The sequence below is a fragment of the Charadrius vociferus genome, unplaced genomic scaffold (genome assembly GCF_000708025.1).
Source record: "Charadrius vociferus isolate BGI_N301 unplaced genomic scaffold, ASM70802v2 scaffold179, whole genome shotgun sequence".
Classification (NCBI taxonomy): Eukaryota; Metazoa; Chordata; class Aves; order Charadriiformes; family Charadriidae; genus Charadrius; species Charadrius vociferus.
The window spans coordinates 750,198-764,243 of NW_009650072.1; the positions used below are offsets into that span (position 1 = coordinate 750,198).

At 54.4% G+C, this 14,046-nt stretch overlaps 1 protein-coding gene across 1 annotated transcript; it reads right to left on the bottom strand.

Moving 5' to 3' along the window:
* Positions 1-7,352: 7,352 nt before the first annotated feature.
* Positions 7,353-11,639, bottom strand: LOC104292584 (cytosolic 5'-nucleotidase 1A-like). The gene is made up of 6 exons (XM_009891987.1): positions 11,587-11,639; positions 10,699-10,866; positions 10,191-10,320; positions 9,476-9,598; positions 8,191-8,369; positions 7,353-7,655 (listed from the first exon to the last, which is right to left on the bottom strand). Exons 1-6 carry the CDS (start codon positions 11,629-11,631, stop codon positions 7,353-7,355), a joined length of 948 nt encoding a protein of 315 aa, XP_009890289.1. The 5' UTR covers positions 11,632-11,639.
* Between the last annotated feature and the right edge of the window lie 2,407 nt (positions 11,640-14,046).

Below are 14,046 nucleotides of genomic sequence, written 5' to 3' on the forward strand. Positions count from 1 at the left end.
GCTCTCCCAGAACTGGTGGTGGAGCCGGTGAGCCCTCCTCCCTTCTCTTTGAAGTGGTCGGGAAACCGTAGCCATCCCTGCCCCCCAGGCTGGGGCACCCACAGCAGCTCCTCTGTGAGTGTTTCCAGTCTGGCCAGTCTCTCCCAGCATCCCGTGGCTATGCAGCGGGCTCGGATGGGCTGGTGAGGATGGCACGCTGTGCTAGCCCCACACCATCACGCACTGCAGAGCAAGGTCTTTCAGCATGGTCAAGCAGTCTGGGCCCAACCTGTGTCTGTTTTTTTTTTTTTTTTCCAATTCCCAAGGGATTAAGGGCAAGCTTTGCTGTTAGGAAAGCTGTTATGAGGGAGCCTTTGCTTGGGCTTCGTGGTAGCAGGGCTTGTGTCTGCATCCAGAGCTGCTTTCATACCAATGCAAGAAGGTCGTTGCCTTTAGATGCGACTTACATGTCCATCCCACCACCAAGCCCAGTCACCTCCCAATGGTTTATTGGCAAAAAGCGCAGATGGCGCCATGTAGGGGAACATTATGATGACCATCGTCTCCTGGGTGCTTGCAGGATGGGAAGGGACTGGGGTGGGGGGTATCCCCAGAGTGTTTAATTTGTCTCCAGCCCTGGAGACACACAAAATTGCAAAACCACCACACTGGTGGTTTTGGAGCTACCACCACCGCACCTGCGTGCTGGGGGACCAGTGGCCCTGGCAAGGAGTCTGAATTTCTGCGTTTCGGCTCCCTCAGCACTTCTGTGGGATGTTTGGGTATTTACAGGCTGGGACCGTGAGAGCTGGATGGTGTTATCTTCAAAAGATAGGCTGGCATGAACCTGGGCATGGGGAGGGTTTAGGCATTTTTCCCTGTTTTTGGAGCAAGACCTGGAGTGCTGCGGCCAAGGTGTCCAAAGCAGGCAGAGATGAGTGAGAGATGGCTGAGGGACCTGTCCCTCCTTGGTCCTATTTTCAGCATGGGGGATGAAGCCCTTTCCTTGCTGGTCTGTCTCCCCAGTCCCCCACATCCTCCCAGTTCTGGGGGTGAGCGGGAGTGCTGTTCCCAGCGGCCATGGCCGTGGGTGTGGGGTGACGCACCCCTGGGAGCGGGCCACGCTTTCGCAACTGCGATCCCTGCCGGAGAGGATTCCCAAGGGGAGGTTGAATGACTCAGCCCCAGCGGCTCCTCTGGGGAGGTGCACCAGCCCCAGCCCTGGGAGACTGGGGTCCCCTCTGTGGGTGACACTGGGGTGTCCCATATACCCTTTGCTGTACAGCCAGGGACCTGATGCTGCTTAGTTTCTCTGGCAGGGATGCTACAGTGGCCTCTTTCTCCTTATGTTTGACTGTGCATTTGCCTTTGCCTTTTCATTCATGGTTGCTTTTGGTTTTTTGTTTGTGGTTTGGTTTTTTTTTTTATTTATTGCAGTGGTAACCAATGCTCTGAACTGCAATGACCTAAAGGGCAAGGAAAGCTTCGGTTCAGAAACACCGATTACTTTTTGGCCAAGAGGTGTTAAATGCAAAGCTGCGGGTGGGATTTCTAGAGGATGAACGTCTTCTTCAAATTCAGGAAAATGTGTTCGGGATTTTGCAGCTTGTTGCTAAAGGAGAAAGGAAAAATGTTCCTCAGTCTGAGCCAAGCAGAGCCTCCAGGCGCACAAGTCCGGGCAGGTCTGGTTGCGAACACCCTGACTCCAACTCAAGGTCCCGGTGCTGGTGTGAAGCTGCTGGATGCAGCTAATTAGCAGAGCCTGATTCACCAGCCCCGAGCCCCCGAGCGAAGTGGTGGTAACTTTTTCCCGGCGCAGTGCCAGGACCTCGCCCACTCCCAACGCCGTTTCCTAAACTGGTGTACAATTCACAAGGTGAAGGCGCGTTTTTTCGGCGGCACCGGCACGTCCTAAATTACGCCCTCTTTCTGGGTGACACCCACCAAAAGCAAACCTGAAGGTGCTTTAATAGCAGCTCGAGCTGATGGGAAACGTGGGAGCAGGGGAGAGGTTGTACTGAGCAGAGCAAAGGGACTCATCCAGGCTCTGTCTGCCATGTCCCAGCGCTGCAGGCACTGGGGGAGATGTCCTGGGCATCGCAGGTGGTGACAATCCCTCATCTGTTGGTGCCGGCCGGCTGGGGCCGGTTTGCAGGCAGAGCTGGCGGGCAGCCTGCTTAAACATTTTTTTGGCTGCCAGCATGGGCTGCAGTGACCTTGGGGAGATGTTAAGTGGAGTTGCAAAAAGGCTTCGGCTGGGTGGTAATTGTTCCTTTGGTGTCTCTCACGCTGCAAACCCTGGTTGTGGTGGCAGGTGAGGGTGGCTCGCCAGCGGCTAGGTGTCACGGCTGGGTGTCATAATGGGGGGGAGCCCTGAGTGTGGCTCCATCCCCATCAGGGCCATTTGCAGCAGGCTTTGAGCACAGGGTGCTTTCACCCTAGTGGACCTTCTCCGTCAGATCCTACTCTTCCAGCCTTTCCCCTCGCTATTAAAAAAAACCAAAAGGCTTTATAGCTTTATATAGCGAAATGCTTATGGTGCTTAAGCCTGTAAGATGTACTGATGTCTTCACTAGGGTTTACGCATACACCACTGTGCCTCGCCGGGCTGCTGCCAAACTCGGCATCGCCTGTCCCTGCATCCCACGCGCTCCGTGGCCCTGCCCAAATCCTCGCTGCCCCCGCGCCGCCTGCCTGCACCTGAACCCGCTCGGCATCGGACATCCTTCCGTGTCCCCCGGCGCATCCTCCCCCACGGCCAGGGACATGCCTGGCACACATCTTGGGGAGGAAGGGACCTGCCTCACCCCGGCTGCTGGCCCTGTCTGCTCCTTGGGGCCGGGATCTCGTGGTGTCTGCCTCACCCGAGTTATTTTGGAGCAGGCTGAAATTGCCAGGGATGGGCAACAACAACCCTGGCAGGTGCTGGCAGCAGGCAGCGTGACCGACGGCTGACGGGACGAGGTGGTAAGTGGCAATGATGGCATCGATTCATTGCCTCCCACGCCAGGATGTGATGGGGAACACAGGGACCCGATTCACCTCATCGCCCGCCTTGAGCAATCCCTGCCACGGTCCCTGGGGACACGCGAGCTCAGCTTGGAGTGGGGGGTATCAGCTCATGGGTGGGATCTGCATGCTTGATGCAGAGATGTGCCTCTAGCTTCGTCCAAGTGTGCCATCCATCTCATTTTCTTTGCCAGTACTAGATGCTGTTTAATTATTTCCTTTAATTTCCAGCCGAAGCTGCCTCGAGAAGGCCATCATTTGTGCAATTACATCTTCTCCATCTGTTACCAAGCATCAAAGCAATTGAGCCTTCTGGTTCTGGGAGGAGGGTGGGCTCGGAAAGATGAGGGTCAACACTTCATGGCAACCCAAGGATTGGCTTAAAATTGCAATGTGTTTGCTTGGAGCGGGAGCAACCACCCAGCTCCTCTTTGGTGAATCAATCCTGACCTCCCGGGGTGGGTGTTGCTGTGTGAATATCCCCATGAAAGCTCCTAATTCCCACCTATTTATTGTCACCTTTCTCCTAAGCACTGGCTTCACTTGCTGCCGCAGCTGGCATTTTCCAACGTGCCTGCCTGGGGTTAAGATCTTGAACCCATGTTTAAGCACCTTGGCAAACACAGTATGCGGCTTTGCACACCCTCTCTCTCAGCTTCTGCATGGAAAACATTCCATTTATAATTATTTGCAGCGTGGGACTTGGCATCTCAGCCTCCCTGGCTGGGAACCCCTGAGTGTTTCCCAAGGAGCTCTGTCACCAGTGTGGCTTAGGGCTAGGTCAAAAATGTGAAGATGATTGCCCTGTGCTTGTGGTTGAAGGTCCTTGGAGGTTATGGGTGGAGGGAGGTGCGGGAGCATCCCTGGTGGACACTGCAGCTATGCCCGGCTCCTGCAGCCTCCAGAATCCTCTCCCACTGCAGCCAGGAGTCAATAAAGCCGAACTACTCGGACACTGCCAATGCAGATGTCTGTTAGCAGCTAAATACCTGCCAATCTTCCCTCCCCGCAGTGCCACTGTTTCATAAAAAATTCCTTTTGCTCTCATAGTGCTAAGTTGTTTGGGTGTTTTTTTTTTTTTTTAGCATTGCAACCCTAAATTCACTGATGCAGTAAGTGGGGGATTAAGGGCATGCTCCTGGGCAAAGGTCTCCTGCAAACTCCTCGGGGCCAGCTGGCCACAGCCTCCGATCCCTGGGGTCACGCGCCCACCCTGAAACAAGGGTTGCTTGTTCGGCACCGCCAGCAGAGCTGGGCTTGGCGGAGGAGGCAGCCGGCCTGCCCGTGGCTGAGCGGAGCAGGAGCATCGCCTGCTTCCCTCCCTGCACCGGGAGGGTGTCATGAGGCTGTCCCAAGCAGTGCCGGCTTCGGTTGGGATGGTGTGGGGTTGCTGAAGAGCAATGGCCAGAATCAAGTGCGGCCCCCTTTGCACCCTTTCATTTCTTTTCCCGGAGTGGAAAAGTGTGAAACCCAGCAGGGCTCAAAGGGAGCATGTCTCACTGGGTGGCATGGTGGTGTGACCTGCTCCTTCCTTGCCCTGGCCCCCAAAACCTGAGATAGATATCAGAGAAGCATTCCACAATCAGCCCCAGCAACTAAACCCCCTTTGGGATGTAGCAGCAGCAGGACACCCCTGGGCACCAGCAACCCCTCGAAGGAGGGTCATTAAAATGCCACAGAAAGCCAAGACCTGAGGAACATCCCAAGCATTAATGAACTTATTACAGATGCCTCTAAGACAGAAACCAGTTTGCCCTTGCAGCAGTGGGTTAAGCTGCAGCGGTCCTTGCCGGAGGGTGTTTTTGATGCTCCCTCTTTGGAGCAGGGCCGTAAAGGGCAGTTTTGATGCTACACCTTTGAGCCATGGCCCAAAGCAGCTGCACTTAGCCCCATATGATGCAATCCTGTAAAGCCTGAGTTTCCTTCCTTTTTTCCCATTTTCGGCACTTTTCGCCCTGTCATCCTCTGCCGTGCTGACAGTGCTGGAGGAAGGCACGTGGTGGTTTCCCCCTGCCTCAGCAGCTCACGCTCTGCAAAGGCTCACACGGGCCTGTCGCCACCACCCTTGACTCAGCTAATTCCCCCTCAACCAAAGCGTTGACCGAGCTTTTGCTGGTGCTGTCCAAGCATTGGCAAAGGCCATGGGTCCAAGTGGTGGAGGATGTCTGGGACCACCACCACCGCTGAGTCCATGTCCCCACTGCCAGATGCCACCAAAGCAGGTGGCTGTGCACAGTGAGCGGGGCTGGACATGGGTGCTTGGATCCCCGCGCTGAGCCCAGTGGTATCTGACCTGCATAAAAGTGGGACGAACATCTGTACCTGCTCACCGGGCATGTTTTGAGCATCCTGTAATTAATGTTTGCTCAGTGATTGAGGGTGACGGGTGCTCAGCATTATTAGTGGATGATGAGTAGCTGATGTTGTTGATGTTGGTACCTCTAGACATCTAATTTCAGCATCTGGACTGAGTGAAAAGGCCAGGGGCCAGACTGCCAGTGCCAAAACCCCGTTGGGCTTTGTATCTTTAGAGACGATTTCCTCACAAAGCCCTGCGCGTGAGTAAGCCTGCCCTGCTCTGCCCTGAGAGTGCCGAGTTTGGCCCTGCGTGGTGGCCACGGTGGCAGGGACCAGGACCCATGCCAGTGGCCACGGTGGCAGGGACCCATGCCAGTGTCCCCTTGGCCCTGGACAGGACCCTGCCAGTGTCCCCTGGACAGGACCAGCAGCTCCCCTTGGCAGGGTGAGATTTGCAGAGCCCCCAAGGCCAGGGTAGCAGAAGGGCGCAGGTTTGGGGATGCCAGAAGCTTGGCAGTGGACTAATCCAAAGCCCACTGAAGGTTTCTTGCGTATTGAACGAACCAAATGTCTGTAAAAGAGCATGGAGTTATCTCAGGCCTCCTCCCATGCCACTGAAAATGGGTGTGAGGTACAAACGCTCACACAGGGATGCTTGTTTATTTATTTATTATGGGGGGGAGGGGGAACAAGGCATTGGTGAGAGCAACGCTTGTGAAGCTTTTTTTTTTTTTTAAAATTACTTTCCAATTACACTGAGATTAAAAAAACTAAGTCACCATCATCTTTATCTCTTCCGTCCATAATCCCGCTGCCACCAAGCAGGCACTGCCCTGAGCAGCCAGTTTGTATTTCATTACGACGTGGCTTTGGGGAGCTCCTGGGGTTTTTTGGGTGCCGTGTCCCCAGGTAGCACAGTGGCCTCTAGTGGCAACGGCTCATATCCAGCCCTGGGGAAAGAAACCAGCAAATGAATCTTGGGGGGCTGCTTAGCTCCTCAGGAAAATTAGGAGCAGAGTCCAAACAGCTGGAAGAGAGGCATCCCTGCCCAGCGGGTGGCTTGGTACTGGGCAGGGTCCTAAGCACACCATGGAACCCACCTGCCCTGACCAGCCACAGCTGGGATTCCCACCCGCACCCTCCACTCAGCCCTGGAGACCCATTTAAGGTCAGGCCCGGGCACCTAGTTCTGTCCTGGCTCCTGGAGTGCTGGTCTACGGGCCTGACCACTGTGCTGTCGGTAGCCCATCTCCAGTGCCCTCTCCTGGTAGGACATTGGAGCTACATGCCAGCTGTGCCTCCTGGATGGACTTCAGATCTGGGTTGCAGCCTTGTCCCTGGCCCATCTCCTGCAGCTCCAGGAGTTGAGCATCCTACACGTCTAGATCTCTGTGAGCAGCCTGCATGCCTGTTGAAAGGCAACTTGTGCTATAACCTCTTCCATAAAGGGGAGCAGCTTGGGCTTGCTTTCTTTAACCTGGTCACCTGTTTCTAAAAAGTTTGTAGGTCCTTTACAGCTTTGAAATCTTTCTCCCTCTGCTGAGTTTTGCTGGAGCTGCCTGAAGGACTTGCTAGCACATAAGCCTCCTCAGGAAATCAAGCTGAGCTTGTCTGGTGAGGCAGGGTCTTGAAGGCTTCCTTTGGGCAGAGGTCCTAGGAATAAATCTTGTAGACTGTGCGAGCACAGCCAAAGCCAGTATTTTTAGTGCTTGGTTTCATGCTTCCTTTAGCTCATATATGGGGCAATAGCTTCATTTATTTCTCTGCAGAAAAGTCCCCAGGTCCTGCTGGGTATGTAGGCAATAGTCCTCAGCATCACAGCAAAGGTGTCCTTCCTTTCTGGAACAGCTGTATTTTTTGGCTTTATCGTAAGACCTAAAGGACCTATCAGGAGCAGAAATGAGCACTGAGTCTTGCCTGGTAGTCTGTGCTCTCATGCAATGCTCTTGCCCCCTTTCCCTGAGGCTTGCTTGCTGCAGGTTAGGAATTCCTTCCCTCTCCACCAGAAGGTTTGCCTTCACCTGGCCTGGTGCTGCTGGGAGGGAGGTCTGCTGGCCTGCAGCCCATCAGCAGCAGGAAGGGACCCAGGCAGAGGGTACACCCACGTCTTGAGCCCCCTGGATGTTATGAAGGCCGTCGTCAAAGAAAATGTGGGGCTGGATCTGGGCGAGGATGGGGCCCTTGGGAGCTCCGTCCATGAAGAAAGCCTCGTCAATGGCCAGACCCCACTCCCGGAGCGTCTTGATGGCTCGGATGCCCATGTCCCGGCCACTGCGGGCAGTCACCAGGTAGGTGCGGATGGGAGACTTTTCCTGGCTGAACTTCTTGCGCATCTTCCCCAGGTGCATGGCAAAAGCCTTCAGGGGACCCTGAAAGCACAGCAAGACACTTGGGAGTGAGTGGGAAATAAGGAAACCTCATCTCTGCCTGTACAAGGCACTTGTTCCTCTTCCAGGGTTTCTCAGGGCTCTGCAGAGCATAGGGACACCTGTGTGGAGCAGGATTGGGCTGTGCTGGGACTGTTGCTGTGTACTGGGGTGCCTGGGAGGAAGGTAAGCATTGTGGTGCTCATCCTAATCCCAAAGTGACCAGGAAGGTACATCCCGGCAAGCGGTGCCTCTGGGTCTGAGTCCTGTGGGGACTTGCACAGCAAGAGGTCCCAGTCTACAAATCCACAACCCTGGGTATTTGGGAGCTGATGCTTACTTATAGGAGACATGGGGCCAGATCCATCTCCAGTGGGACTCCAGATCAGGCCCACGCCAGGGACTGAGTGGCGGATGCAAAGGGGTCCTGTAAGGATTTGTGCTTTTTTGGCTCCTCATGGCAAAGCCCTAGTGGGAGAGATGCTCATGGCGTGTGCAGAGCCTGTGGATACCCATCAAAGTGGGGTGGCTTGCTCACCTCTCCCATGGGCACGGCCTCCATCGCCCGCTCGTACTGCACTGCCCCCTCCAGCCCTTGGTCCCGGAAGACCTGGTCTGTCTCGTCGGAGAAGAGCACAGCGTCCCCATCAAACACCACACGGAGTGGGGTGCTGGGGGCCTGCACCTCCTGCTGGAAGACGAGCGCTGACGAGACCCCTGTGAGAGAGAGCAAGGTGGGGCTCAGGAGGGACACCCCCTCTTGGGGGCAGCTCATATATGGCCAGCTCCCCCCTGCACATCTGCCATGGCCCCATCCCACACCACAAATATTGGGGTCTCCAAGCCAGGGATCTTTCTGTGGCAGGGTTAACCCAGCCTTTCTACGGCTCTGTTACCCCCACAAGAGGATGGGGATGGACAAGAGAACACTGCTGATCAGACACTGATGTCTGGAGAGATTCTCGGTCTGCTAAGAGATGATGGGTGGTTGTGTAGGCATGAGCAGCCCTCCTCCTGGTGCTCACTCATCCTGCCAAGCCTGGCTTTAATGCCCAGATTTAGCACTCTGCACTGTGAGTAATAGGGACTGGCACCTCCACTTGATTGGGGTAATTGGCTTAATTACAGGTCTCTTCCTACAGGCTGCTCCCTGCCCGCCCTCATCCATGGACCGAGGCCCACAGATATGAGAGAGTTGTCAGAGCAATGATGCTCTTCAAGGAGGCTCAAGGAATGTGCTGTGTAGTGAAGGAAAGCCCAGGCTGCAGATGGCTTGCTCCTGACCTTGAAGGACCTTGGCCAGCTGATGTGCTCATACCCCAGCAAATTAATAAGGAGGCGATTAATCCCATTAGAGCTGTTGGGGCGACTGCACTCCCTCCAATCCAGGTCAAGCATGTGCTTACATCTGTCGCTGAGCTCATGGTAACTCTGCACTTATCAAGAACGCAATTTTCTGTAGCATCCTTACAAAACCCAGCGACACGCTCTCATTGATCCAGGGAGCAGCAACAGGCAGCATCTTTGGTTAGAAAGGTTTAAATGTCAGGCAGGGCATGACTAGCCCATGGCAGACCTATGGCCAGAATTATGCATAAAGCCCTCTGTGACTTGTGAAGGCATCTCAGAAACCCTGGTGTGTTTGCCAGCCACTGTTGGGGACAGAAGAAGAGACTGAACTTTTCAGGACTGTACTGGTAATCAATGTGCCATTCACCCCCTTGCTGCTGTGAAAGGACGGGCTCTGGCATTGCCTCTTAGTACTGAGCTGCTTGGGAAAAGTATGGTGGGTTTGGGGACATGGGATGGAGGGGAAAACACACCTCTCCGGAGGGCATTGCAGACATCTGTCCTGTCAGCCGAAAGGAAGAGCTTGACCCTGTGGGACTTCAGGTACTGCGTGGAGTCCTCATCGCTGACGAAGCAGAACTTTGAGATCTCCAGGCCTTTGGGTCAGGGAATGTGAGCAAAGTCTGTTATGGGGCAACATCCTCCTCACAGCCCCCCCCCGTCCCTCCCCGGGGTCTTGGCCTGCTTTGCTGCAGAGTTCAGGGGAATTCATTTCCTAGTGCTGTGTGGGGAATCCACCCACATTCTTGCCGCATCTTCTTGCACTGCTGCTCCTACAAAACTGTGAGTGCAGTTTAAATATTCCCTTCATCCCTCCCTTAAATGAGCCTTCCTGACAGTACTCTGGGATTTAGTGTTTCTTTTTTTTTTTTTTTTTTCTTTAAGAAATCTGTTTTTTAATAGCTGCCTGAGGATTCCTAGGCTGTGCAAAATGCTGCCAGACCCTATGGTGTAAAGGACATGGCTGGAGGGAGCTGGGCTCTGCCAAGGAGCTCGTACGCTGGGCGTGCTCCAGCACCCTGGGCAAGCTGCATGGGGCAGGCAGGAATTGAGCTTGTTTCCAAAATAAGCCCTTCCTTTTGTGTCCCCTGGCTCTGTATTTGCCACTGATGCTCCACTGTGGTGCCTTATCTGCTTTTCAGCCTCCCAGGTGGAAGCAGACACCCCTGGGGATGGGGTCCCCCTTACCATAGTGCTTCGCGCTGTTGATGATGCGCATGCCGCTCTCTGGGCTGTTGTTGGAGAGCACCAGGATGTCGAAGAGGTCTTTCTCTGCTGGATTGCTCTCCAGGATCTTCTTGTTCACATACTGCGCTGCCTGTGAGCAGGAGATGAGACTGTTTTGGAAGGGCATGACTGCAATGGCTTTGCTGGGACTCTTTTGCAGTTAAGGTTAGTGGTTTGTGCTGCATCTGTCAGCTATGGCAAAGCTAGCATGTTATGGAGAGCCAGGCAGAGCAACCATACTGCAAAAGCCATCACCAGGAGGGCAGGGAGCAGGATACCCACCGGGGGGAAGGTGGACATGTGGGACTGGTGAGGAATACAGGTCTTGATGCCCTGCAACGAGGCCAAGAGGCCAGGACAGGCATATCTGCACCCCATGATGGGACTTGAGACCTAAAGCTGGGAAAACTGAGCTTTCAGCCCATCCTGTAAGTGTCTGCATGTGCCCCTGGCCAGGTGTGGGGCTCACCTGGATGAAGGCGAAGGCTGTGCCTGGTGGCAGGGGCTTGTCCTGGTTGGCCTGCTGGTGCCTTGTGTACTCCTCCTTACCCTTCTCCAGGTAGAGCTTGTGCTCCTCCTCCAGGTTGAAGATGGCTCTGGTGGTCACCGCAATGACCAGTGCCTCACTGGGGTCTTTCTGAAGGGCAGGGAGGAAAGAGGTGTTAGGGGACAGCAAAGGAGCTTGGGGAGGTGGGGTGAGCAGGGGGACACAGAGCTGCCCTGACCAGGGTGGTGAGGTTGGGTGTTGGAGGCATTGTGCATGCGTCATGGTTCCTGATGTCAGAGGGCCTTTGGAGAAGAGGTACCAAGCCCAATCTCCTTTTTCAGGCCACCAAGGATGGGGCAAGCAGTTGTGAAACCTGTCTGGTAAGTGCCATGTACTCTGAGGACAGCACAAACCAGAGGGTATTGCTTCATAATTTTGGTGTTTGTCGGCACAGCACAGCCATGGTTGCCTGTTTGTGCTGAGCTGGGCACTGCTGTGTTTCTCTGCATGTACCGGTGGTTTTACCCTTCATTTGTGTCTATTTTGGAGAGTACAATAAAGTCTTTATATTTGTAAAGAAGCTGCTGCTTTCTCCCTGGCCGCTCCAAAATTTAAGTGTGAGCAAATGCGCACGTCCTGTCCATGCAACTGGAGGTTCAGTCTTGCAACCTCTTCCCATGTGGAAATCACGTGGACCTCACTGGGACCAGGTGGCCAGCAGCCTGGGGACTGGCCACTTCTGCCGAGACCTAGGCACAAGCATTTCAGGCCACCACAGCTCTGGGCTGTGGTGTGTCCTCTTCTGCAGTGGCATTTCAAAACTTGCTTTGGAAATACAGGATGTGTGTTTTGTAATGAACAACCTTTTACCTGTTTCACATCGGTGTTTATGACTGTGCTTTCAGCCTCTGCCATCTTTGACTTTCAGCCTCAAAGAGAAAATACACAATTAAACTGATATATTAAAATGCAGCCAATCTAGAGAGGGGGAAGTGTGGAAAGGAAAGGGGACATCCTACCTACCAAGTGGAGCAACCCAAATGAACCTGTTTCTGCTGACAACAGCTCGGCTCTGAGAAAGCCTGATGTAATAGTTCCGATTAAATATGATGAAGTGGCTTTTCAATCACAGATCACTGGTTTGGGGTTCCCCCTGTCCCCCCAAGAGTATTTTTCTTCAGGGGGAACTGCTGAAAGCAGTTGTGAAGCTCTTTCCAGCAAAATAAATCTCTTTACGCACCTTAACTGGGGCTTGAAGATTGATTAGAACTAAGAAGCCAAAATAGGTCAGGTCTTATGGGTAGGCTTCTAGTTTGCATCCTTATGGCCTTTCTTGCTACTTTTTTTTTTTTTTTTGTTTGCATGGTGAATTTGTATCCATAAATAAGCAAGTTCACTGTGTGAGAAGCTCACCTGCAGCTGCAAAAGGCCTGAGTAAGTAGAGATGTGTGGTGAGGGCTTGGGTGCAGGATGGGATCCTGCTGATGGGGCTGGTCTGCCCCTCCACAGCCCTGTGAGCCCGCCAGCCCCTACACTAAAGATCTCAGTGCAGGTTGTGCCAAACCAGGTCTGGCAGATGAAAGTCATGGGGGGTTACATGGTCTGCCTGTGCCTAGCAGCTGAATAAGAAATCACATTTATTTTTGTACACCCAGGTCCTGTGGTTTCTGTAACCCCCACGCTGTATACTTCATTTCTATGCACTAGTCAGTGTTAGAAGTGAACTCTTAGGATTCAGCCTGCGGGATGGGATCTGTTCCTATTCCCACCAAGGGGCATCCCATGGGGATTGTTTCCACCCAGTGGCTCCTACAAGTATGCTGTGGGGTTTCTCTGGAGAGCAGAATCAGCAATGATGTCTCTGCATAGAAAGGCTGGGAATGGCAGAGGGGGTTAAAACCTCATTTACCACTTCATGCCCTGCCTGATTACTGGGCTGGGGGTCTGTGCAAGCATAGACCAAAGCCAGCATGCAGTGTGAAAGGCAAGTCAGGGTCTCCAGAGACACCTTTCTTTTGCCCCGATTTTCTTATTTAATTTATTGTTATCATTCAGTGTTGCCTGGGCTGGTAGGAAATGCACTTGGCTGATGCCAGCCCTGAGAGCCAGAGCCTTGCCATGGGGGTTCAATGCTTGCATGTGTACTCCCTAGCTGCCTGCGGGGTGGAAAGCCCTGCCGGCAGGGCTGCTTCCCCAGCCAGGGAGTGCCTGGAAAGCCAGGAGATGCTGAGCATCCCTCTGCTTCTTCCACCCATAACCCATGCTGGGAAGGGGTCTCCTCCCACAGAGCAGGGCAGAGGGTGGCAAGCACCAGCCCTTGTCTGCCGAGCAGGAAGAAGCTGTCCTCTGACCAAATTTCAGCTAAGCACTGTTCTAAAAGTGACAATGAAATAAGAGGAGACAACGCAGCTGAGCAGCCCTTCCTGGAGGTTGAACACCGCCTCCAATTTCTGCTCTGCCCTCCCCAGTGCTGCAAACCCAGCCTGGCTTCCCCTTTCCGTCTCCCTGCCGCTAATAATGGTGGTGTTGCTTACATACAGATACGCGTATGCACAGATACACACACCTCCGCTGCGAGCAATCCCCCCCCCCGCCCCCCCATGCACGCAATGCCGCGCAGGAGAGCCTCTCAGATGGATGCTTGCTCTGGTCCCCCGCAGCTCACCCTACAGCTGCGTAGCACAGCGCGGCGATGACCCCACCGCGCACCGCCAGCGTTTCTGTGAGAGAGAAAAGCCCAAACTCACCGCGAGCGCTGCCTCTGGTCCCCCGGTCGCAGCCTGTCCGGCGCCAGCATCCAAACTTTGCCCAAGATGCTGCCGCCGTTTATATTTCCCCCTTCCCCCGTGCTGGCAGGAAGCAGGCAGGAGCCAGACTGGGGTGCAGCTCCGCTCCCCGGCGTGCTGGGATTTGTAGGCAGCCCGCTGGGTTGGCATCATGCCCGGGCTAGACTGCATTTCCCAGTTGGCGCCACACAGGCGGCTCACAGCAGCCCGGGCCTGGCCACGGCCACGCTCACGGGGAAGGGTCTCAGCCCTGGTCCCGCTTTTCAGGCCCCCTCAGAGCTTGCGCTCAGTCGCTGCTTGCAGCCCACAAGCGCTGCGGCGATGTCTATTTCTGTAGTGGGGGTATTTATAGAGCGCATCCAGACCTCTCATTTCCCAGCCCTTGAATACATAACGGTTGTGGTTTTGACCAAAAATATAGGGGTACCTGTTCAAGCGTGGCTTGCAGAGTACGCAGATGGATGCAGGGAGCTGAGCCAGGGAGAAGGGCTGGTGTGGAGCGTGGCAGTGTGCGGTGGGGGTCTGGCCACATTTGCAATTTTAC